At 43.3% G+C, this 26,015-nt stretch overlaps 1 protein-coding gene across 2 annotated transcripts in view; it reads left to right on the top strand.

Moving 5' to 3' along the window:
• Positions 1–13,432: 13,432 nt before the first annotated feature.
• LOC131835651 (conserved oligomeric Golgi complex subunit 2-like) overlaps positions 13,433–26,015 on the top strand; it is a 29,118-nt gene continuing 16,535 nt past the window's right edge. For both annotated transcript variants that reach the window (XR_009355294.1, XM_059180077.1), the window contains exon 1: positions 13,433–13,665. Coding sequence is in view for 1 of the 2 variants with exons in the window: in XM_059180077.1 (XP_059036060.1) it covers positions 13,594–13,665 (72 nt within the window). In the remaining variant the exon portion in view is untranslated. The remainder of the gene's footprint in view (positions 13,666–26,015) is intronic.

Below are 26,015 nucleotides of genomic sequence, written 5' to 3'. Positions count from 1 at the left end.
AAAAGGTTATTCACATTCTTTTGGTGCCTCCTGAACAATTTGACCACGTCTACCTCTTCAATTTGCATGAGTTATTCATACCTAATGTCGTGTGCCATTTCTTTAAAAACAGTTGGCATCTTTTTGTAGTTTCCAGTATTTTTGGTTTGAGTATCTGTTTATAGGCTGCTAAAGGTAACTTTCATCCTACTCTTTCCTTCTGAGTTTGTTTCTTTCTGGGAAAGTATATTTTGTACTCTTTAAAAAGAAGGACCTAGAAAAGCAAAATGGTTCTTCTTTGTATGTCTACATTCCCTTTCCCCATTTTTTGTTACCTCTCTTTAAAGTCTCCCCCCGTTCTGAGGCACTGCAGGTTCTAAGCAGCCTCAGGCAGGCATATCTCTTTCTGAACGTCAGACTGACGCTGAGTACACAAACGGAATAAGGCATTTTTTGAGTCTGATTATAGAATCGTTCCTCTATGGCTGTGCAATAAATTACCCCCAAACTTAGCAGCCCAAACAATATATTTAAGTACTTATGATCTCACACAGTTTCTGAAGGTCAGGCACCTGAAAGCAGTCGAGCTGTGTGTTTCTGCCTTGAGGTATCTCATGAGATTGCCATTAAACAGCCGGGTGCAGCTGTTTGAAGGACATGTGATGATGGACAGACCTCAATTCTGTGCAGGTGGCAGGTGTGGAGGGCTTCAGTTCCTTGACTCCCGGGTATCTACAGGGAGACCTGCGTGTCCACAAGAGCTAATGATGAATGAGAAAGAGAGAGAAAGGGAGGGAGGGAGAGGGAAGGAGAGGGGGAATAGAGGAATAAAGGAGAGAGAGAGAGAGAAGAGAAAGAGAGGAAAAGAGAGAGAGAACAAAACAGAAGCCTCAGTGTCTTTCATAACCTAATTCTGTAACTGATTTACCCCCAATTCTGCTATATCCTGTTAGTCACACCAGATGTGGGAGGGTACAACACACGTGCAGATACCAGGATGTGGAAATCTTCTTGGTCCTCCCCGAGGCTGGCTAGCACACTGACTTGTGCTTTTCCCCCCACACAATCTAACATCTTTGAAATTGGGATACATCTTACAATCAAAGGTATAGCATGGTTTGAAAGGCAAAATTCCCATTTAACAGCATTTAAATTTTCGTAAGCCTTATCATCATGATTTGAGGATATGCTATCCTGGGATATTCGGGCTTTCAGGAGGCTTCCTGGCTCCTGGCAGCTTGCCTTGACCCCAGTCTCTCATGGCCCCACCTTGACAGTGCACTTGCCACCTGCCAGATGTTCTTGGCCCCTGTCCTGTGCCCTTGCTCACCACACCACCCCTTCCGATGTGCCCTCTTCACAACTAAATGATCACACCAGGTACTGAAGCCTCCAGAAGATTTCCAGGACCAGCCAGAAGCATCACAGTCTTCTCTTGATATAGGATTGTCTATAGTCCTAGCTACTGCTTCCATCCATTCATCAGTACTTATGCTTCTGGCCTTGTAGACTTGCTGCACTTTCTGTGTAATAAATGTTGCTGTATGCATTTAGCCTGTTTTTTAAAAGCAGAATTTCTGGACTCTTCATAAAACAACTACAACAGACTTCTGCTCCTCAGGTGAAACTGTAAAACTAATCCGGCACACATCAGTAATGGACAGCTATCCAAGAATGCACAAGCTCACTGTTATAAACTGAAGCTGCAAAGATCACTGTTTCCAACGTTCATCAAACTGATGAAAATTTTGTTCCCTACAACTACTACATTCTAAGATTTGCTTAGACAAGGCTTTGAAGTGCACCATCGCATAGGATGGGGAAGGGGTGCCTGCTCTTTTTTACTCGCAAAAATAGGGGTTCTGTCCAGTCACTGTGTTAAGAATAAAAGGTCAGTACTTCATGACACTCTTGTAAGTGGCTTAATTTGTTGCCCTTTTTTTTCAGGTTTAATTCCAACAGGTGAATTGATGTTCTCTATAGAAAGCAGGTTGAAAAGGGGGAGTGGATAAAATGTATGAACTTCCATTGAAACCCAGTAGACAAGATTGTTAAATTTGAGGATTTTCTTTCAGTTATTTGCCTGCTCTGAAGGAAAGCTGTGTTGGACCATTGCCAGGAAACAGTGGGAAAGACCCAGGCTCATTCTTCTTGGGGACAGGCTGGAAAGCATTTCTATCATTGCATGTATGTATGGGAAAACAAATCATCACTCTTGCCTCACACTATATCCAAAAATTAACTGGAAATAGATTGTAGACTTAAATGTAAAGGCTAAAACCATAAAACTTTCAAAAGACAATGCAGGGGTAAGCATGGCTGGATCGGGCCAGGTACACTATTCCCTGGGCACCATTTTTCAATTCAGGGCACAGGAAAATTCAAGACTATTTTGGTCTTGAATCTAAGCCATGCTGACTCATCTATCACTCAATACCTATCACATTTGATTGAACTTGGTTCTTATCTGTTGTCAGTCTAGATTAGAACCCAGAAGGATGATTCATTGACACCTTCCCTCATCTCTAAGAGCACAGAGTCTAATATTCTTCAGTTTTCCCAGACTTGGGAAGAAGTGCCTTGCGGGGACATTGCAAAAAGGTGGATGAGAGGTTGTCTACAAAACACCCAGGTCTCTAGGAGGAAGACACCTCAGATTCACAAGGGTCCACTAGCATATCCCTTTTTCCCAAGAATATGTTCTGACCTGTTGCGAAGGACCTGTCTTTGATCTGTCTCAGGATGTCTGTGTTTAAACACACAGAATTAATGATTGGGTTGGTGGTTGACATGAGGGGATGCTCACTGAACAAAGGCACCCCACCTATCCTCTGCTCTCTTACTTCTTCCATCTTCTCCAGGTCCCCTATAGCATGTGACAAGCAGAATTCACTCACATAAAGCTATCAAAGAATTCTCTCATTAACTTAGACCCCAGGTGTCAAAAGAAACAGCTTAAGTCCCTGAAACATGAAATGAAGATGTGTCCCCACCTTAACGATGTAACACCCCTTCCCTCACATGCTGCACACCATTAGGGACCTAGTTGCTGAGCATATATCCAAGGAATAGAACATAAGTGAGGAAAGATAATTATGTTTAACAAATGAATTAAAACAATTATACAACCACCCACTGAGTACAGAGCTTTGAGCTCTGCTTCAAATAGGATATGAAAAGAATCAGCTGAGAAATCATATTGCAATCAAAACTGGTCAGCACTTTCAGAGAACTTTTTTCTGCAGGATCAGAATGCAGACATTATTGGTTAGAGAAATCTAAAAGGTGCTCTCTTATCAGATATCTTGTGAACCTACAGTAAATGATTCCCAGTAACATTAAAACCCAATAATAACTGTTTCAAGACATTAAAACCCCACTTCTGATGGTCAGTGGTATTGTTTGTCATGTTTGTTGTAATTTGCAACAGCCAGCATCCTTTGGACACTCTTCCTACCTCTGAGGAATTTTCCCATGTTGACTTTCTACCCCAAGAGAAGCCAGAAATTACTTTGCAAATGATACAAGGTCTGCCCATTAGATGCAGCCACATGAGTCTCTGATGGGAGAAGAAGAAGCAAGCACCAAGTAGGTAGGATCTGTTTCTAAGGATGGATGCAAAAGACTGGAGTTCTCTGAGCAGCCATGCCCATGGTTCCATCCAGGGACAACTGTTGGGGTATCACTGCACTATCTCCCCTGGGCAGTCCTGCGGTGGTACAGCCCCAGAACCTGGCATTGACCCTCCGGGCATTCTTCAAGGTCCTTGATAATGTTCAATAAAGTTCTTTTCTGTTCAAACTAATTACATCATTGACTGATACACATTTTGCTTTTCAGAAGTAAAGAATAGGGGAAGAACTCATAAGTGCTTTGAAAACTGTAAAAGACGGTACCAATCTACGGTAGCAACTACAGTGCTTGGCTTTTAAAGGCAAGAAGCAGCAACCTAAGCTTGCAAATAAATAGACCACTCACAAGCTTATTGAATGTTTAGAATTCTACAAAGTAAAACATGGGTCATGGGATTAATGTTGTAGATGTCCCTTCATAGCCAGATGGATGATGAGTTGGGTTTTCACAAGTTTCCAAAGCTACTCTTAGTGTAGGAACTAACTGAGGCTATTTCTGTCCCCATGCTCTGACACTGGACACTTGTCCTTTGGGGGGCAGATAGCAGGAAACCCCAAGTTGGTGGGACGATGCAGGTTTTCAGTCTGGGCCTGGCTTAGGTCAGCCAAGAGCCAGCATGGCCCACCAGGGACATCACCCACACTCCTTCCTTTGTTAAGCTGAATAATCTTCTATTGTAATTTATTTATTTATTGCATTGCAATTTTATTTATGTATTTATTTATTGCATTTCATTTTGATATAATAATATAACATTATGATAATATTTCATATATTATATGTAGTATATCATATCATTCGCTCTCTCTTGTCTCTTCCCATAAGGGCACTGATCTGATTGTTAGGGCCCCACCACCATGACCTAATAATCTCCTAAAGGCCTTATCTGTAAATGTCATTACACTTGGATTAGGGTTCCACCATATGACTTTTTTTTAAGATTTTATTTATTTATTTGACAGACAGAGATCACAAGTAGGCAGAGAGGCAGGCAGAGAGAGGGAGGGAAGCAGGCTCCCTGATGAGCAAAAAGCCCAATGCAGGGCTCGATCCCAGGACCCTGGGATCATGACCTGAGCCAAAGGCAGAGGCTTAGCCCACTGAGCCACCCAGGCGTCCCTCCAACATAAGACTTTTGAGAGGGGACACAAACATTCGGACTATAGAAGAGCTATATTTTTTTAAATTATTTTTTAAGAAACAGGAAAAATTAACCAAAAACCATTAATGTAAAAAAAATGATAAAAGTACATTCTATTACTGTAGATTTATTTTGTACCTGCTAATATTCACTTAATATAATCAATCACCTGGGATGATTAAAAAATGTGGACTCAACAGCCCTGGCTGACAATTTGAGTCGGCATCTAAACTGCATCTGTGTTTTATTTTGTGTGTACGTGTATTTTGTGTCTTGAGAAAAATCTGTTTACAGAGATAAGTAACTGTAGATAAAGGCTGACTCGTGACAATTTGCCTTAAAATCTCAGAGCACCCCTTAATTTAACCCAAAGTCTTGAAGAAAAGATGAAAAAAGTCTTTGCTTCAACGTTGAATCACTAAGAAGGTCAAATACGTGTTCAGATTCCTAAACAGAAACATGCACATTTTATTATGGCAGCAGAAATTTACACAGTGATGGGTTAGTCCCTCACTTGCTATTGTATAACACTATCAGGTCCCGGAGGAAATCCCAGGGAGGAACATGAATCGAACTACACCCATTGGGGCAAAATAGTGCACATTCAGCATCTTCGCCTGACGTTTTAAGGGTTACCAGAAGGAGACACTTTGGGCTAAAAACCAATCTGTGCTTTGCTCCCCAAGCAGTCTCCACAGCACACAGCTGCAACCATGCAAAGGAAGGTGCTTCTTTTCCTAATCCACACCCAGGTACCATACAAAGATAATAAGGCACCATACATTCAGCAGTGGGAGGGGTCCTTGTGTAATCAGGCATATTGTTTTGATTTTCGATGCACGGATATTTACAAGCCTGAATTTCTTAAAAGAGCAGTCAGAGTTTAAATTTTCCTGGTTAATTGTGTATTTGGAAGGTCGAAGATAGGCACAATAATGCAGAGAAAAAAACGTATTCAATAATCAGTATGAGGATGAATGAACAATGGCTCTATAAGTGAATGTGATGGTGGAAATTCAAGATATGTAGCACACCTCGAATTTTGTTGTCATCATTTTAATAAAAAATATGAATAAAAGTATTTTTAAGACACGTGAGTAAAGACTAGAAGTGCAGTCTTACAGGCTACCCACATCAAATGAGGTCACACATCCATTACATCGAAATTAAAATGGCTTCAAGTTCTCACCCTCTTCCCTCAAAGGAATCTGAAGGTTGAACATTGCTATGCTGTCACTTGGGATGCCATTGTTGGCGCTGTCACCTTGCAAGGACAGAAATATGCACTGGTTATTATGGGATCAGAAGGAAGAGTCCCAGAAACCTGATTTAGGGGAAGAGGGTGAAAAAAATATCAGGGAGGAATAATTGAACTCTGCATTAGAAACTATTGATACACTTTACGTTAACTAATTGAATTTAAATAAAAGAAGTTTAAAAAGAAAAAAAAATCAGGGAAGATGAGTAACCGTCCTTTATTTTCCATATTTTGATACTTTGACCATCATGAGTGCTTGCTGAAGCTGGAAGGACTGCCCCTCCAGGATTGGTCAGCTCCTAGAGAGAGTTACCCCTCAGCTGGGAGTGAGGTTTTAAAATGCAAAGCAATGAATCTAGAGTCTGAATTCCTGACCACCTTCTCTGTGGAACTGTTACTCAGGGTCCGAATCACCCCAGGGCCAAGTACCAGACAACCAGGGACAGCCGTTATACCCCAGCTCGCTGAAAGTGTCCAAATCAGCCAGTCCCAACCTACCATCCCTACTTCCGTCATTCCTTCTTACAGAAACCACAATAAAGGATCTTATCCTCAGTGCCATCCTGACGGAACCCGGTGCTCCCCTTTGTCCTCCCTCACCCCTCCCTGTGGCTGCGCCAGCCCCCTCCTTCTGGGATCTGTGAGTAACCAATTGTCTTTTCAATGGCAGTGATCTCCTGGTCTGTTGGCCTTACTATCCCTAAATGACAATAAAACCCCTAAGTCCAAACAAAGACTTCCTGGAGGAGGTGATGTATGAGGTGTACGATGTGTGAAGAATGTCTGGAAGTATTATCTTTGTATAACAAGCCAGAAAATAGGGTTTTAGGCACAGAGAGCAGCAGGTGTGGCCAGATGCAGGTAAGAGAAAGCCAAAGCCATCCACGAATTCACAGGGGTTCACTGTGGTTCAAGCACAGAACCTGCGGAAGGAGCAGGGCAAAGTGGAATCGAAGAGATCATGTAAATGGTGGAAACTGTGGGCTATGTGTTGTGCCTGACCGCTGTACTTTCTCATCTTCCTCTTTCTGGGTACACAACGCCGTTCACTCTGGATAATTTCCCCTGTGCTTCACAGTATGAAGGTTCCTCAAAGAGGAAAATAGAGTTACCCTAGGACCCAGCAATCCCACTACTGGGTATTTACCTAAAGATACAAATGTAGTGATCCAAAGGGGCATGTGAACCTGAATGTTTACAGCAGCAATGTCCACAATAGCCAAACTATGGAAAGAACCTAGATGTTCATCAACAGAGGAATGGATAAAGAAGATGTAATAAACACACACATACACACACACACACACACACAGGAATACTATGCAGCGATCAAAAATGAAATCTTGCCATTTGCAATGACTTGGATGGAACTAGAGGGTATTATGCTAAGTGAAGTAAGTCAATCAGAGAAAGGCAATTATCATATGATCTCTCTGATATGAGGAATTTGAAAGGCAGGGTAGGGGGTCATGGGGGGTAGGGAGGGAAAAAATGAAACAAGATGGGATAGGGAGAGAGACAAACCATAACAGACTTAATCTCACAAAACAAACTGAGGTTTGCAGGGATGGAGGGGGTATGGAGAGGGTGGCTGGGTTATGAACATTGGGGAGGGTATGTGATATGGTGAGTTCTGTGAAATGTGTAACACAGATGAATCACAGACCTGCACCCTTGGGGCAAATAATACATTATATGTTAATTTAAAAAAATTTCACCTGTGCTTTATGCAGTCTGGGGGAGGATGGGCACACATATAAACCCATATAGTGATTGGTCCACCTGACACCAATAGGACCAATCAGAGTCTCCCTGGGATTGATATGTAAATGACAGGAAGTCAAGGTTCTCTCTTTAGGCGAGTGACTGGCCTTGCTGGATGGGATTCAGGAGCTGGCAATGGCCATCTTCCTGGACACTTGAAGAGTCTGACCAGAGAAGAAAGTAGCCATATGGAGACGAGTAAACATGAGACATGGACAAAGAGAAAACTGTTTTGCCGGTTTCCAGGCGCTAGTTCTTGATTCTGAAATTTTAGTTCTGCAGCTCTTCTTTTGATTTTTTAAAAAGATTTTTTCTTTATTTATCTGACAGAGATCACAAGTAGGCAGAGACGCAGGCAGAGAGAGAGGAGGAAGCAGGCTCCCTGCAGAGCAGAAAGCCCAATGTGGGGCTTGATCCCAGGACCCTGGGATCATGACCTGAGCCGAAGGCAGAGACTTAACCCACTGAGCCACCCAGGTGCCCCGTCTTCTTTTGGATTTTTATGAACTTCTGTGGTATCCACCCCTACAGGAACCTGGACATTCCTTTGTTTTTTGTTTGTTTGCTTGCTTTTCCCTTTTGGTTCCTCCAGTTTTCTTTGGATGCGGCCACTTGCAAGCAAAGGGTCTTGTAAAAATACCACACCAAGGAAATTCACACTTCCTTAGGACCTATTGAGTAAGTTCCTGTAGGGGAAGGACACAATGAGATGCACATTTTAGAGTGATCATCTTAGAATAAGTTTAGAGGATGAATTGGTGTGAGGAGGGGAGGGAAAGGGGCATATTCCTGAAGATGAGATGACAGGTTGGAAGGCCGTTATGGTCATTCTGGCAAAGTATCGTGAGTGCCTGAAACAGAAGAGAAAAGGGGGCCGAGGAAAGATTAAACTTACACAAGGTGAGAAGACTAATGAGACTTTATGAAATCTGAGTTTGTGAAATCGGATATTGCTAGGCTTTTAGCACACTTACTTTGGGATCTAATCTAAAAATTATTTAAATATCTCTGAACATGCTGGGTTTTGAGGCACAGGTGGGACATCAGTGAAATAGCATGAGTAGGTAGTCAGTTACACGGGCCTGGTGGGTAGGAAAGAAACAGATGGTCGTGTATCAGTGGCAGAGATGTTGGCTAGGGAATGGGAGCTGAAACCAAGGGCACAGTTGATATCACTACAAGAGAGGGTAGCTTGGAAGAGAAAGGTTAACTGAACCCATGGGGAAACCCTGATGGGAAAGTCACATGCATTTCTCAGGCATGCCAATGTTGACACAGATTACTGTAACTCCTGGGGGCCAGAAGCCATGTCTTTGAGATTCATTCATTCTCTGCCTCTGGCATAGCGTGGACCACATTGAAGGTAATTCTAAAATTCATTCCGATTTCATTTCATTGCACTTTTCATTTACCAGAATCTTGTCATGGTTTGCTAGTGTATCATTTTCTCGAAAAGATTAAATAAGGACCATTTTACAAATATGAGATGAATGCCTGAAGGGATTTTGTTTAATTCATTCATTAGCTCGGGAACCACTAAGATGTTACCACCACTTCAAGCAAGAATCTCAAGGCAGACACATATACAATCAGTAATACTTAAACGAATTTGATTTGATAGATGCAAATAGATATGCAAATAGAATGCAAATGGATGCAAAAATGCCTTCTACCAAAGGAAAGGGGGTCAACTGTACTTCCAGTGGACAAGATTCATTTACATATAGCTAGACAAGATCATCTGCATCCACATCAATTATGTACAATCTATAGAGTTGCAAAATAGCTCAAAGACAAGAAAGGCACAGAATATCCCATAGAATTGGTCAGCCCAGAAGGGTACATGAGACAACACCTGTTTTCCCTTGGAAGACACTATAATCTTTTAGGTTCATTTCAATGTCTTTTATGATTTTGCCTATGCTTAAAAAAAAAAAAAGTTACCCTTATCATTCTTATTAGTTTGAAAAAAAAACTAATAAAATACTAGTCTGTTATAAAATACACATGGAAGAATGTTCTGGCACTATCATACCCAATTTGGAGTACTAACTGATTAGGAAGATGAGGCAGAATTTGGGAGCCCCTAGGATGAGTCTGTTTCCGGTTGGAATGGGAAACATTTAAGAATCAAATTAAATGATCTCAAATCCACTCTGGAATGAAACAGGTTATAAGGAAAATACAGAAGATGTTGAAATGGACCTGTTGGCTCATTGTGAGCTTTCCTGGGCGAATGGAGACCTCTACCATGATGCTTGTCCTCCATGTCCCACCCGTCCCATACCTGCTATCCTGGCACCAAAGGGCCACCAGATTTTAGGCTCAGTCTGCAGTTCCAAATGGAAACCCTCTGTTCCCACAGTAGTGGACAGAATGACTTTGGTTGCTGGAAGCGTCAGCTGCTTTAGTCCAACAGTTCAAGAGAGGATCAGAAGAGCATAAGGACGATATTGGGAAAAAATGCTTGGACGAATTTCCAGAACACAATATTTCTCTTTGCAATTTTTAAAAAAGATTTATTTATTTATTTGACAGAGAGAGATTACAAGTAGGCAGAGAGGCAGGCAGAGAGAGAGAGGAGGAATCAGGCTCCCTGCTGAGCAGAGAGCCCAATGCGGGACTCAATCCCAGGACCCTGAGATCATGACCTGAGCCGAAGGCAGCGGCTTAACCCACTGAGCCACCCTGGTGCCCTTCTCTTTGCAATTTTTGAGTGTTCTGTAGCCAACCTGCCAAAAAAATGTGAAAAGTATAAATAGAGAGGAGTGGGAAGGAGAAATGAGGACCTGTTACAGTGCCAGCAAAAATAGGGAACTGAGAATTTTCCAGAGATTCAGAGTCAAAGGGGGTTAATATTTACTTAGAAAAGAAGTCATGGGCACAAGCTCTAGGATGAAATGAAGGCAAGAGAGGCAAGTTAGGGAATCAAGAGAGAGAGAGAGACTTGAAGATAAAAAAAAAGTCAACTTAAAGGCTCATTCTTCATTAAGGAAAGTACAGATCAGTGAAAAAGCTGGCCCAGGGACCCCTGCAGAGTCAAGTGTTACATGCCTAGTGCCTGGATCGTGAGGCCATGGTAGGGATCTTGGGAAGGGTTCAGGGTAGGGAGACACACAGCAGGTTCTGGCCAGAGGCTAGTCACCAAACTTTGTGTGGCTGAAGGGGTGTGTACCAGCTGAATGTCAGCTCCCAGTTGAAACTGAGGGAAATGTCCTTTGGGAAGGTTTCTGCTGACTCTCTGCCTTTCCTTCGTCCTCCCCAGGGTGTTCCATTAGCATTTGGGATCTGGGGTCTTGCCTGTTGCTCCTGGCTTTGGTGGGCCATGCCACTGCCACAGCCAGGGCTCCAAGTGGCAGTGCACTGTATGGGGTCTTGACTATTCCCTCCTGACTCGGAAGGAGAACAGGCAGCAGGGATTTTCATTCTTTGTTGGCACCTACTCTCTTCAGCAACCCCAAGATCAGTACCCCAGGCTTCACAAGCTCAGGTTCATTTCTTTACCAAAGGCCGGCAATAATTTCAGAAAGGAATGACAATGAATGTAAAAAACAGTTCAACTACTCGCTCACCTGGACTTCTAGGGCAGGTGGGGTTCCCAGACAACTTTGTTCCGTCGGTCTGGCACCATCCCCCCCCCCCCCTCGGTGCCTTGGTGATGAGTGTGGGCCTTGCTGTTTGTGCTGCCTGAATTTGCCCTTGTCGCTTATTAGCACTGTGGCCCTGGGCTAAAAGTCATGCCTCTCAGAGCCAATCGGAATAGCTTATTAGACCTATTGATTCTGGCATAGTTGGCCTGTGTGGAAATCTCTCTTCTTCATCCCTCCTCCTTCTAAGTCTTCCCCTCCTCCACCTCTTCCTCCTCCTTCTTTGATGTGTAAACCAAGGTATTTGGGGAGCAGGGAATGATGTGATGTTTGGGATTTACTTTAAGATATATTCCAGACCTTCCCCCTCCCCAAAAAACAAAAATACAGGCACTTTGGGGGCAGTAGAAGGAGGAGGGCCTATGAAACAGTTGGGGAAGCAGAGTGATCCCCTCGGAAGGGCTGGGATCCTTCTGCTCTACACACTTTGGTGTATGCTTAAGAATTTTCATAATAAGAGTAAACAAACAAAGACTAAATAATGAGGCTTTCATTCCCTATATCCAAATGACCACAACAGGGCATAGAATGCACTTTCATAGTTGCTCCCCTGGCAATTTATTCTGATTCTCCAAATAAGATTCCAGCTCTCATCCTACCTATCATAGTCTCTGGATATTGACTGGGAACGTTTTCCTCAAGAAGGCCTTGCCAGGCCCACTGCTTTCAGATTCTGTACTCACGTTTTAAAGATTTTTTTAAATTTATTTATCAGAGAGAGAGAGGGGGGGAGAGAGCGAGCACAGGCAGACAGAATGGCAGGCAGAGGCAGAGGGAGAAACAGGCTCCCTGCTGAGCAAGGAGTCAGATGTGGGACTGGATCTGAGGACGTTGGTATCATGACCTGAACCAAAGGCAGCTGCTTAACCAAGTGAGCCACCCAGACGTCCCTGTACTCACGTTTAAAAAAAAAAAAGTGACCAGTTTCCAGTTTGGAGTGACTGGAATGCAACTCAGTGTAAGCCATTGTCTTGCTGTGCCCCATCCCTTTCTAAGGACTGCTCCTGCTATCTCTGGGAGATCACAGCATTGGGAGGGGCAGCCCAGGCCTGGGCTATTACAGCAAAGCTGCAGCCTGAAGGGCGCGCCTGAGGTCTGTGGTTTGAGCTGTCAGAGTCTCACGGAGAAAAAAAAGAGAAATGAACCATCATTTGACCATGACATTCCCACTAAAGGGGAGGACAGTGGGAGAAAGAGCAAGGGAAGAGGAAAGAAAAATCTCAAAATAAATGTGGGGTGGATGGCAGGAGGAGGAGGGGGTCTCGGAAATTGGGGGCAGGTGTAGCGATCGAACCAATGCTAGCCACAAACACACGATTCCGCCCATTCTAGAGCTGACTGGACATAAACATGCTCGCACATCTACTTGTCGGCTGGGTTTTGTCGGCCGGCCAGTTGGGAGATGATTCTTTAAGAACTCTGAGAATCCAAACTTGTGGCCGCCCTGCAGCTGAGCCAAAGTGGAGCTGGGAACTGCCCAGACGACCCGAGGCTGCCAGCTGACCACCTTCCCCCCTAAAGATCGCTGCAGCCAAGCTCGGCGGGGGAGAAGCCACGCTCGCAGGTGGGTGCCAGGGCTAAGGGCGGAAGCCGGGTTCCCACAGAGGCCTCCGCGCCCAAGCAGCTGCAGCGGCGGCGCACGGGAACCAGAGGCCTGACACCGGGACGCGCCCCCCACTCTGGACAACCGGCCACAGAAGTAAAGGGCCAGCATCCCGCCACGGCTATGCTTCCCGCGGGACAATCTCGGGAGAAGGTCCTGGAAGAGGCTCGCAGGCCGATTTTCCGAGGGAAAGGGCGAGGTGGGGAGGGAGCGCCCCTGACCCTCCCCGCCCTCCCCTTTCCCGCTCACCCAGTATCACCAGCGGAGGGGCTGCCCCACAGAAACGCACGCGAGGTTGTAGTGTCGCCCTCCACCGCACGGGGGGAAGCATCACCTGCTGGCTCCACGGCAGCGGTCCGCGCGCCTCTCTTGGCCGAGGCAGGCGGAGGCGGGCCTGCGGAGTCCTCTTTCATTGGCGCGGCGCAGGCGCTGCCATGTTGGAGGAAGCGGTGCCTTCTGTGCGGTGGAAACGCCGTGGCTTCACCGGTAGCGTCCGGGAGCGCAGTCTCCTACCTTTCCTCCTCGCTGGAGTGTCGAGTGTCGGTGCTGAGAGGCGGCTGCCAGCGGGATGGAGAGAAGTAGGATGAACCTGCCCAAGGGGCCGGACACGCTCTGCTTCAACAAGGACGAGTTCATGAAGGTGCATGCCTGGGCTCTGCTCCCCGGAGCCGGGCTGTGGGTGGCCTGCCCTCCTCGGCCCTCCGGGGCCTCTCCTCGGGCTTCTCCTGCGGGCTTCCTGGGTCCCCGCCCCAGACGGTTCCTCGGCGGGGACCTCACTGCACTTTGCAGTGAGTCTCTTGGCCTCGGGTGGGCTAGATGCAGCCTGGAGAAAGCACTCCTGTGAAATCGTGCACATTGAATGAAAAGGCCTGAAAGTTCAGGGCAAGTGGTTTTGAGCTAAATGTAAAAGCCCCGGCCCGTAGGACCCGCCACTCCCCCGGCCTGACAGAAGCCTCCCAGTGCCTTGTGCCTAGAAGCTGAGCGACTGTGCGTTGAACACATCTCTGAACGCACGTAATTACCAGGAATCGGGTCAAAAGGGCACTTAACCTAACGTTTATGCCTGACTTTCGTCTGCTCCCAGAATGAGAAATCTGAAAGACTGTACTGTCCTTACTGGTTCTGGTCCAGTACTACAAAGCATACCAAGCTCCTTTTCTAAAGTTGGCCTACTTCTCTTGGTGAGGTCAGCCTGAAGCTGGCAGCAGATAACTGTAGGACATAAACTTACAGAATAGAAATTTAAACTGAAAAGACTTTACTGACAGACATAGCCTTGAAAATGTCCCAAGGTTTGAATCAGAGCCAGGAGGAGCTTTATCTGTTTTCTGTATCCCCCTGGGTCTGTACTTAAACTATCAAAACGTATATGTTTAATTTCTAAGGATTGGGATTTAGTAGCTGGTTTCAGTGTTAAAAAGTTTTGGCTCTGTAGGTACCTAAAATTCTGAAAAGAGTTTGAATTTCTTACTTTTTTATGGCTTCAAGTCTAATGTTTTTTTCTTTTTTGGGTTAACCAGCTAGTTCCTCTTTGATACTTGCATTCAGATCACATCTCCCAAACTCTGGCTTTAAAAGTGCTTATGTCTGGATCCTCTGCGGTGTGGCCATATCATTTTTAATATGTAGGGATGTCTAGACGAAGGTATATTGTACTCTTGTTCTTGTATGGTGATATTAAGCCACTGTAATAAAAGGTGTAAATTGAATGGAGTGTCTGAAGGAGAGCACAGAGTGATTTCTCTGATCCAGAAAGCTTTTGTTAACGAAGGACACGTGATGAGGAGAGAGGTCATTGGAAGAAGAAAAGGCACACACACAGACTTAGAGAATCTCAAAGCACGGAAGTCTCTTTAGCTTGTCTTTGGACTTCGTCAGGCTTTCTTTGGGCCTAACACTAGCATTTTCTCACACTTCCTCGCCCCGCCATCTTTCTCACTCTGCGCTGACAGAATGCCTTTGGTCAAAGCAGCTTAGGAAAATAGAAATCTCAGAATAGCAGTTTTAAAGTAGGACTTATAGGTAGGAAGAGAGCAAACTGGGAAAGTGGCTAGAATGCCAGCAATTTCATATTCTTTCAAGGCTCTGAAATTTCTGAATATAATGTACAATTTGTAGTGTTAATGAACGTGACCCCTTCATACATAGAAGGAAAATACATGGAACAACTGTTCTGTGTAAAGTGGTATTGATCTTCTATGTGGGAGCTGGAGATAAAGGTTATTTGCAATTTGTGTTTCCGTCAGAGAGATGTTTTGTTAAGTTACAGTTCCGAGGCAGAAATGAGTGGAGAGCTTGCTGTCGGGGTTGTATTTCTACATAGGTGTCTTGTTTGGCACAGTTTGGAATGAGACTGGGATGGTAGAAAGGGAGATGGGGTGGGGCTGTGGGTTGCACCTTGGACACTGCATACATTGAGGGGTCCACGTTGATGCAGTTTTCATGGTAGAGCTGCAGTCAGGTTTACAGCAGGAAGTTGCATGGTCATATCTGTTGAGTTCGAGCTGACTGGTGGCAGGAGACTACTTAAAAAGTCATGTTTATGAGATCTAATGAGAAATAGAAGGGGGAAGGTATGCAAAAGAGGTAGGTGATCAAAGTGCAGGAATGGCAGATGGGGAAGGGTCACCTGGGGCAGAGGCACTGGCAACATCATACTTTGTCAGCTTAGAAATACGAAAATCCTTTGGGTTGACAGCCAACTAATAGATGAGCAGGACATAAGGTATTGGTAGTAGGGGGCATAACAGATAAATTAGACCATTTACCTGGGTGTGCTATTGACATCACATGTAGCCTTCCTCTTCCATCTCAACATATGACTTCATCTCCAGTCATACAGAAAAATTACCAGCCATCCCACGGTACCTCCTCCATCCTGCTGATCATGATCCCATTCTTGTATTTGTCCCCTTCTCCTCCTCACCTGGTACGGGGAGGGGCTCTCCTTCCTCCTCGGGTTCAGTCTCCACTCTGGCTCAGAGTCCATGCCCTCCCGCCATTCCAGGAGCCTGTGAGGATCCTTTCCCCTGCACTCCTTCCCATCACGTGCTCCTGTTTGATCCTCTCCCACTTGACTGCCCCACCTCTAGGTATTGCCCTGTCACTGTTGCACATCACAGCCAGCGCTCAGGGGTTGACTTGACTTTCCCACCTTCCACCCTTCAGGCCCTGTTGTTCCACTAAAGAGTTCTTACCAAAACTGTTTCTAAGTCAGCGCACCTGACCTTTGTCTGTCTCCTTACTCGACATCGCAGTAGACCAAATGCTCTGCTTCCTGTCTTTCTTCTACCTCTCTGATGTGTCTCCTGTGCAAAGTCATGCTACTGGTAGCCACTGAATGCTGATTATGGGCTCAGCCCCGTGTTCCTTTCTTTCCCTAGATGACGTTTTGTGCAGCTTCATGTCCACCTATCAGCCGGTAAGGCAGATTCCTGTCTCTGGCCCACACGCCTCGTGAGCACCAGTTCTGTGTATCGGGCTTGCTGACCTTTCTTCTCGGATGTGTCTGTGGCCCCTCAGACTCATCAGGTTCAAGACGGAATTCATGAGCACCTCCTCCACTGAAAACTACCTTTCTTATTCTGTTGCCTCTCTCAGTAAACACTTCATCCGTTTAGCCTGGAGTCGGGAAACCAGAAGTCAACTCCTACTCTGTCACCTTTCCAAAATCTAGTCTGTCACACCAAGTCCTGTGGATTTCGCTTCCTAAACCTCTTGAGTCCATTTACTTCTTCCATCTCTTCTCGTACCTTTGCAGTGCACCCTTGCCATCACACCGTAGAAGCTTCTCACCCAGTCTCCATGCGCCTTCCTTGTATTTCTGGCCCCTGGTCTACACTGCAGGCAAGCCACTCTTGTCAGAATGCGGACGTGATCTTGTATGTACCAGGTGACTGGTCAGTCCACCAGCTCTTGAAAAACCATTTTCCCATGCACTCGAACGTATTTCAAAGAGAATCAGTCCCCCATGGGGTAGTTTTCCTTGGTAGACAGTTTGTTTCTGCGCTGAGCCATCTGCCTCCTTCAAACTTATCTGTGTCAGTTCCTCTCTGGAACCTGTGGCTTCGTTGGCACCCCGGGTAGGCACATGATGACCTTTTCCATGAGAAGTGAAGGCAGGAGCCCTCTGGACGGTGAATGTATGTACCCTCATGTTCCATAGGTAAAAGAACCGTGTGTGAGGGTGGGGGGGTAAGTCCTTGAGGCTCCTCCCTGTTCTAATTGGGTGAACTGGGAATTTTGAGACAGGAAGCAGGTCCTGTGTGTCCTTGTTTGCAGGGAGCATGCATTCTGATGGACAAAACGGAAAAGGGGAAGAATGAGCAGCTTCTCAGATCTGTTTGTACTGTGCTGGCTGATTAGCTGTGACCTGCAGATGTGGGTCCCATCCTCAGCTCTGCTCTCTGCCTGCTTATGTCTGACTTGGGGTAAATCACTGGCCTCCGGCCTTCTGTTTGCTTGTTAGTATAATGAGGTGGTGCTTATCTATGTGATCTTTGCCAGCTCCTCTGAAAAGACTCCAGTCCATCCTGGCTTGCAGATAAGGAAACTGAGGCCTGAGGTGTGATGACTTCCTTTAAAGCCACACAACTAGTTGGGCCCAATCACAGGCCAGATCTCCTGACCCCCACGCATCAGTCCTTGGAAATCCTACTGTAATATGTTCCTTTCCAGAGGCCACAGGTGGGAACTGAGGGAAGTGGGACAATCAGAACATTAAGAATAGCGCAGGAGATGGCACAATGTCCGCATGCCTTGGCACCTGCATTTCACCAATAGGGCCACCTCTTACCTTAGAAGAAGTTCCCACAGGGCTGGTGATCTGGATGCCTGTCCTGGAGCTTAGCTACGGTAAACAGGACGAGAGGGAAGTGATGGCTGTTTGAGGTGGATTTTGTTGACGGCGGCTGGAGATAGCAGCTGACAGAGGAGGAAGAGGGAAGAGTGACAGACAGCAGATAGCCGCAGGCCCGCAGGTCAGCCACTGTTGCTCAGGGTCGCCCATCCCCAGGAGCCGTCTTTGTATCACAGGAGCTGAGTGCTTGCTTACCCTGTGGGTTCTTAGTTCGATGTCACATCTTGGTGACAAGATTCCATTCTCTTCCGCATCAGTTTGAGACAGACATCGTAATGAAATTCTAATTAGCCAAATATGGAATGTAAGCCTGGAACTCATTTTATAGAGAAATTTTCTTATGTGAACTACTTTCCCTGATGATAGAGGAGTTGTGACGATGTAACATCAGATAAAGTTTATCTGATTGGCACTTGAAAGAAGGGTTGCCGGCAAAAAAGAACTGTTTTTTTGTTGTTGTTGTCCTCCCTTTTGATCTTTCCTTTCCATTCCTTTTTTTTTTTTTTTTTTTTTTTTGGTCTTGTGAGCGGTCATCTGATTTGTAAAAAGATGCAACAAAGAGTAAAATGGGGGCGCCTGGGTGGCTCAGTGGTTAAGCCGCTGCCTTCGGCTCAGGTCATGATCTCGGGGTCCTGGGATCGAGTCCCGCATCGGGCTCTCTGCTCAGCAGGGAGCCTGCTTCCTCCTCTCTCTCTCTCTGCCTGCCTCTCTGCCTACTTGTGATTTCTCTCTGTCGAATAAATAAATAAAATCTTTAAAAAAAAAAAAAAAAAAAAAGAGTAAAATGGTACAAGATAATCAGTTTCAAAACATAAAAAAATGAGTATCTTTAGCCATAGCTCAGAACAGAGGAACTGGGTAAGGAGAATTGCTTGTATGGACTGGCAACAGGAAAAGTTGGTAAAGGAGAGCTGAGGAACTCTATTAAGACATAGGAGTGAGGGGCTCTGTCATCATCTGGCATTCGCTCAGTGTCGTCTATATGGTTAGAGATGTCCATGATGGGAACTCCAGCAATCTTCTGGGTCTGGGTCAGCTGATGCCACAGTGTAACACTCTGAATGACTTCCGTACTGAGCAGTCATCTGCATAGTTTGTCTTGTGTGTACGTGGTAATCGTTTGAATCTTGGCTCTTTTGCAATCCTTAGAGCCTCTTGATACTTTCACCCCGGTTTCTCAGTTTCAGCCATTACACAGTCAGTTGTACAACTAGTACACTTGGCACACAGCCCGTCCATCATTGACCGGTCAAGTTTGGCTTAAATAGAAAAGTTGATAAAGTCGGTACGAACCAGGATGTGGTAAGTCGGCCCAGCTGTGTGTTTATATTGGAAAAAGCAGGAGGGATGTTGGGGGACTTCTCTTTCCTTGAGTGCATGGGATCCTTCTTTTCTTTCTTTTTAGGTTTTAATCTGTCCTTCTCTCAGAGAAGGATCTCAGAGCTAAGCATTCGCTTCCTGGTCACATACTTTCTTGCTTTCTCTTGCTTCCCCATTGTTCACACCATGCCCATTTCTCCTTGCTTTTGATTTTCTAATTCACTCTTTGTAGTACTATAAAACTTATTTAAATAAAATGTTGGCCTACTAAGTTCTTTGTTCAAAATTTGAGAGCAAGAAGTATTATGTAAATATATCTTTTTGTTATTTAACTAGTCTTACAACATTTAGCATCAAATTTCTTGAAACATTTAAACAAATTAATCACAAAGTGGGGCTTGGGCTCTTTCTTTTTTTTTTTTTTTTAAGTAATCTCTATACCCAACATGGGACTTGAACTCACAACCCTGAGATCAAGACCTGCATGCTCCAGTGACTGAACGAGCCAGGTGCCCTTTGGGATTTTTGTTTTTAAATTCCTCAGGTGAGGGGGTGCCTTAGTGGCTCAGAGGGTTAAGCTTCTGCCTTCAGCTCAGGTCATGGTCTCAGGGTCCTGGGATCGAGCCCTGCATGGGGACACTCTGCTCAGCATGGAGCATGATTCCCTCCCTCTCTGCCTACTTGTGATCTCTCTCTCTGTGTCAAATAAATAAATAAAATCTTAAAAAAAAAAGTTCCTAAAGTGATTCTAATGTGTGACCAGTGTTGAGAACTCTAGCACTGGATAATTCCTTTAAATAGCTCAAGAAATTAATTTTGAAAAGTGAACTAAAAGCCTACATAGATTATGATTGGTGATAAATTGAGGGGAAAAAAGAGATAAAGAGAAGTCAGCTGGAACAGAGTGTAATTAGGTACTCAAATATTTGTTAGATGGATAAATACATTTACGGAATGTACGTTTTTTTTTTTTTGTCTCTTCATAAATATGTCAAATGGGTATATAAATTCAACAAAGGAGTTTGATATAAAATTGATTAAAATGTTAGAACAGAAGTTTTTTAGAATTTCAATGTTACTATTTCATGATGCTTTTAAGATGATCTCTCTGTAGATGGTAGGAAGATCTTGTTAGCATATGTTTTTAATTTGTCAAGCTTGAATAATTTAGTCACCGAACAAAGATTTAGAATGAGTTTTGGGAGACACAAGTCCTAGATTATGTCCCCACCTAGCTGGGTCAGAGATTTGAGAGCAGGGGCTGGAGGGAAGAGCTTCAAGGACATTTTTGTATACATGCTGATACCTTGGGCGGGAACACTCTTCCCACACTTCCTGTGCCTAGCTCCTTTGTGTCATTTGGATCTCAACTCATTGTTCTATATTTCCTGGTTCATCCAAGTTAAAAGACATCCCATTAGTCACTCAGACCTTTACTGTGTCCTGTTTTCTTTTTAGCTGTGATCACTCTTCATTAATCACTATTTGATCACTGTTCATTAATATAATGTTTGTTTACATATTTATTTTCTCATTTCTGCATTAGAATATCTGCTCCTTAAAAGCAGAGACCTTGTCTTTTCTTTTCATGACTGTGTCCCCAGGTCTTAGAGCAGAGCTGGAGTTGCATGATAAATATTTGAGGAATATTTATGGGATATACAGGGACATTTATTCATCTCTGTTGTCCATTGTTTTCAAGAATGGTTGGAAACACACACATACGTGAGCTCACACAAACTTTCTAGGTCTTTCAACCCCTATGCAGTTTGCAGATTAGTGCTTAACTATTTTGGTTTTTTGTCTCGATGAAATGGGACATGTTTCAGGGCAGAGCTCATAAATTTCATATGCCCTCTTAGTACTTCTCATCATTACAGAGTGATGGTTCTGGGGGATTCTGCTTCTCGTGGAGATAGTATATAGTGATTTTATAAGTCCATGTATCTGGGAAGGAGTGTTTTACTTCTTGGCAGCTTAGAGAACTTCAATCTTTCCAAATTCCATGTAATTTTCATAGCATTAAAGCTACTAATTTCAGATTATTGGTAAGTTTTTAATGATTAATTCCCAGGTTACTTTGAATTAGTCTTTGCTTGCCATCCCTGATTGCAGCTAGTTAGTAAAGTAGCTAAACTGTTAAACTCTACTTGGGTTTAATTTTGAGCGATGTCACTGCTTCTCTCATGGTTAATGGTTCTTAATTACCTGCAGCTTGTCTGGTTTGCTCATTTATTTTCCTGTGTTCCAACACCTCTTGTGATCTCCCAACTTCTGGCCTTTTGGGGGATTTGTACTTTAACTGGTACAAAGAGAAGATATTTTTCTTCTAACTTCACTATCTCCTATTATTAATGTATTACATTGTTGTGGTACATGTGTTACAACTGATGAACCAGCATCGATACAGTATTAATTAAAATGCATGGTTTACATTAGGGTTCACTCCTCTTTCTATAGTTCTGTGGTTTTTGACAAATGTATAATGTTATTTACCTACTGTTGGTATCTTACAGCCTAGTTTCATTGCCTTGAAAACCCCTGTACCTCATCTATTTGTTTCTTCTCCTCTCTCTGCACCCTCCTCGCTCACCCCTCAGCCCGGGATCTTTTTACTGTCTAGAGTTTTACCTTTTCAGAGGCACCTGGCTGTCTTAGTTGCTAGGGCATCTGACTCTTGATCTCGGGGTTGTGAGTTCTAGCCACCACATTGGGTATAGAGATGACCTAAAAAATAAATAAAAATAAAAATGTTGGTTAATTTTTACCTTTTCCAGAATGCCGTAGAGTTGGAATCATATACTATTTAGCCTTTGAGACTGGTCTTTCACTTAGCAGTATGCATTTAAGGTTCTTCGAAGTCTTGTGGCTTAATAATTCATCTTTTAATTGTCGAATAATCTATTGTGTGGGTGTGGCACAGTGTACCTGTTCACCTACTGAAGGAGATTTGGATTGCTTCCAAGTTTTGACACTTCAGAGAATAAAGCTGCTGTAAACATCCATGTGCAGGTTTTTGTGTGGACACTAGTTTTAAGCTCTTTTGGGTAAATACAAAGGAGCACAATTACTGATCTTATAGCGGGAATGTGTTTAGTTCTGTGAGAAACTGCCAAGCTGTATCATACAGTGCCTCCCATTTTGCATTCTGACCAAACAGTGAATGAGAGTTCAGTTGTCCCACATCCTTGCTAGCATTTGGTATTACTAGTGCTTTGGATTTTTTATATTCTACGTGATATGTAAGAGTACCTTGTTTAAATTTGCAATTTCTTAATGACATACAAAGTTGAGCATCTTTTCAGATCCTTTTCTTTTTCTTTTTTAAAGATTCTATTTATTTATTAACAGCACAAGCACACGGAGAGGTAGTAGCAGGAGACGGAAAAAAGCAGGCTCCTCGCTGAGCCGGGGGCCCAGTGTGGGGTTCAGTCCCAGGACCTGAGCTAAAGGCAGATGCTTAACTGACTAGGTTTCCCAGCCACCGCTCTTTTCATATTTTTAAATTAGGTTTGATTTCTTGTTGCTACTAAGACATCTTTATATTATATTTCTTATTTTAAGTCCTTTACCATGGATGTGTTTTGCAGATATTTTCTCTACTCTGTGACTGGTCTTTTCATTCTCTCTCTCTCTCTTTTTTTAAGATTTTATTTATTTATTTATCAGAGAGAGAGCGAGCGAGAGCGAGCACAGGCAGACAGAGTGGAGGGCAGAGTCAGAGGGAGAAGCAGGCTCCCTGCGGAGCAAGGATCCCGATGTGGGACTCGATCCCAGGACGCTAGGATCATGACCTGAGCTGAAGGCAGCTGCTTAACCAACTGAGCCACCCAGGCATCCCGTCTTTTCATTCTCTTAACAGTGTCTTTTACAGAGAACTTTAATTTTAACAAAGTCCCTCTCATCAATTTTTTTCTTTCATAGATCATGCTTTTGGTTTTATATCTGAAAAGTCATTGCCAAATCCAAGGATCCCTACATTTTTTCTTATGTCATCTTTAAGAATTTTTGCATTTTATGTTTAGGTTTTGTGAAAGGTGTGAAAAGTTTGTTTTATTCTTTTCATTTGTTTGTTTTTTCTTATCAATGTCCCATTGTTCGGTTCCATTTGTTGAAGACTGTCCTTGCCATTGAGTTGCCTTTGCCTGTGTGTGTGGATGTTTTTCTGGGCTCTCCATTCTGTTCCAAGCACCTGTCTCTTTTGCCAGGCACCTTCTGTCTTAGTCACTATAGCTTTAATAGTAAGTCTTGAGATTGGGTGGTGGCAATCCTCAATTTCCTTTTTTTCTCCACTCTTTAATATTTTGTTGACTACTCTGGGACTCTTGGTTTTCCAGTTTTCCATCCAAATTTTAGAGTCAACAGGTTGGTATCCACAGAATAACTTCTTGGCATTTTGATTGGGATTGCATTGAGTCTGTCGATCATTTTGGGAAGGACTGACCTCTTAACAGTATTGAGTGTTCTTACCCAAGATTATGGACTTTCTTTCCACTTCACATCTTACCTTGCTTGTTATCTTTCATCAGAATTTTATACTTTTTCTCACATAGATCTTGTGCATATTTTGTTAGATTTGCACCTAAGTATTAATTTTTTTGGTATGCTAATGTAAATGGTCTTGTGTTTTTAATTTCAAATTCCACTTGTACATTGCTGGTATATACAAAAGCAATTGACTTTTTAAATTTTTTAATTAAAATTCAATCTCGTTAACATATAGTGTACTTTTAGTTTCATGGTTAGAATTTCATGATTGATTGGTTGCATACAACACCCAGAGCTCATCCCAACAAGTGCCCTCCTTAATACCCCTCACCCAGTTACCCCAACTTTCCCCTCTCCAGTAACCCTCAGTTTGTTTCCTGTAGTTAAGTCTCTTGTGATTTGCCTCCCTGTCTGTTTCTATTTTTCCTTCCCTTCTCCTATATTCATCTGTTGTTTCTTAAGTTCCACATGTGACTGAAACTATATGGTATTTTTCTTCCTCTGGTTCCATCCATTTCCTTGCAAATGGCAAGATTTTGTTCTTTTTGATGGCTGAGTAATGTGTGTGTGTGTGTGTGTGTGTGTGCATGTGTGTGTACCACATCTTCTTTATCCATTCATTTGTTGATGGACATCTGGGCTCTTTCAATAGTTTGACTATAAACATTGGGGTGCTTTTGCCCCTTCAAATCACTTTGTGTACTTTGGATAAACATCTAATAGGGCAATTGCTAAGTCGTTGGGTTGTTACATTTTTAACTTTTTGAGGAGCCTCCATACTGTTTTCCAGAGTTGCATTCCCACCAACAGTGTAGGAGGATTCCCCTTTCTCCACATCCTCGCCAACATCTGTTGTTTCCTGACTTGTTAATTTTAGCCATTTTGACTGATGTAAGGTGGTGTCTCATTGTGGTTTTGATTTGTATTTCCCTGATGCTGAGTGATGTGGAGCCCATTTGGATGTCTTCTTTGGTCTGTTCATGTCTTCTGTCCATTTCCTGACTGGATTTTTTTGTTTTTTGGATGTTGAGTTTGATAAATTCCTTATAAATTTTGAATACTGGCCCTTTGATACATCATTGGAAAGCAATTGACTTCTGTATTTTAGCTGTGTATCATGCAGTCTTGCTGTAATCACTTGAGTAGTTTCAGGAGGGTGTGAGTGTGGGTGTGGGGTGTGAAGTCTGTATTTTCTGTAGACAGTCATGTCATCTGTGAACAAAGTTTTATTCTTTCCCAGGTTGTATACCTTTTGTTTCCTTTTCTTACCTTATTTCATTAGTTTGGCCTTCCAGTATAGTATTGAATAGTAGTAGTAGGAGGGACATCCTTGCCTTGATTTTCTGTCTTCTATTTTCTCAGTATTAATATCATGTTAGCTGTGGATTTTTGGAGACATTCTTTATCAAGTTGAGGAAGTCCTCCTATTCCTAGTTTCCTGAGGGTTAATAATGAAGAGGTGTGGGTTTTGTTAAATGTTTTTTTTTCCTCCCTTCATTGATATGATCATGTGATTTTTTTTCTGTTGATATGATGGATCACATTGATTTTCTAATGTTGCATACCTGGAATAAATCCTACATGATCCTGGTGTACAATTTTTTAATATAGTGTTTGCTTTTATTTGCTAATTTTTGTTGAAGATTTTGTGTATGTGTTCATGAGAGATACTAGTTTGTAGTTTCTTTTCTTATAGTATTGGTTTTGGTGTCAGGGTAATAATGATCTCCTAGAATGATTTAGGAAGTATTCCTTCTAGTTCTACTTTCTGGAAGAGATTTTAGAGAATTGTGTAGTATTCCATAAATGTTTGGTTGAATTTACAGTGATTGGGATTGTTAGCAGTAGCCCTCCCTTCTTTCATCTGATATTAGTAATTTATGTCTTCTATCTTTTTTTCTTTGTTTGCCTGGCTAAGGGTGTATCTGTTTTATTGATGTTTTCAAAGAAACAGACTTGGAGTTTATTGATTTAAAAAAAAAATTCCTGGTTTTAATTACATTGATTTCTGCTCTAATTTTTATTTTTTTCTACTTCCTTTAGGGTTTTTTTTTAATGATTTTATTTGACACAGAGAGAGTCCGTGAGAGAGGGAATACAGGCAGGAGGAATGGGAGAGGGAGAAGCAGCCTCCCTGAGCAGGAAGCTCTGATGCAGGGCTCTGTCCCATGATCCTAGGACCATGTCTTGAGCCAAAGGCAGATGATTAACCAACTGAACCACCCAGGAGCCCCTCCTTACTTTAGATTTGATTTTGTTGTTGTTGCCTAAAATGGAAGCTTAGCTTATTGACTTGAATCTTTTTTTTCTAATATTTGCATTCA

This window comes from Mustela lutreola, chromosome 7 (genome assembly GCF_030435805.1).
Source record: "Mustela lutreola isolate mMusLut2 chromosome 7, mMusLut2.pri, whole genome shotgun sequence".
NCBI classification, from domain to species: Eukaryota; Metazoa; Chordata; class Mammalia; order Carnivora; family Mustelidae; genus Mustela; species Mustela lutreola.
The sequence above is the reverse complement of the archived record's forward strand: the minus strand, read 5'-3'. Positions and strand labels throughout refer to the sequence as shown.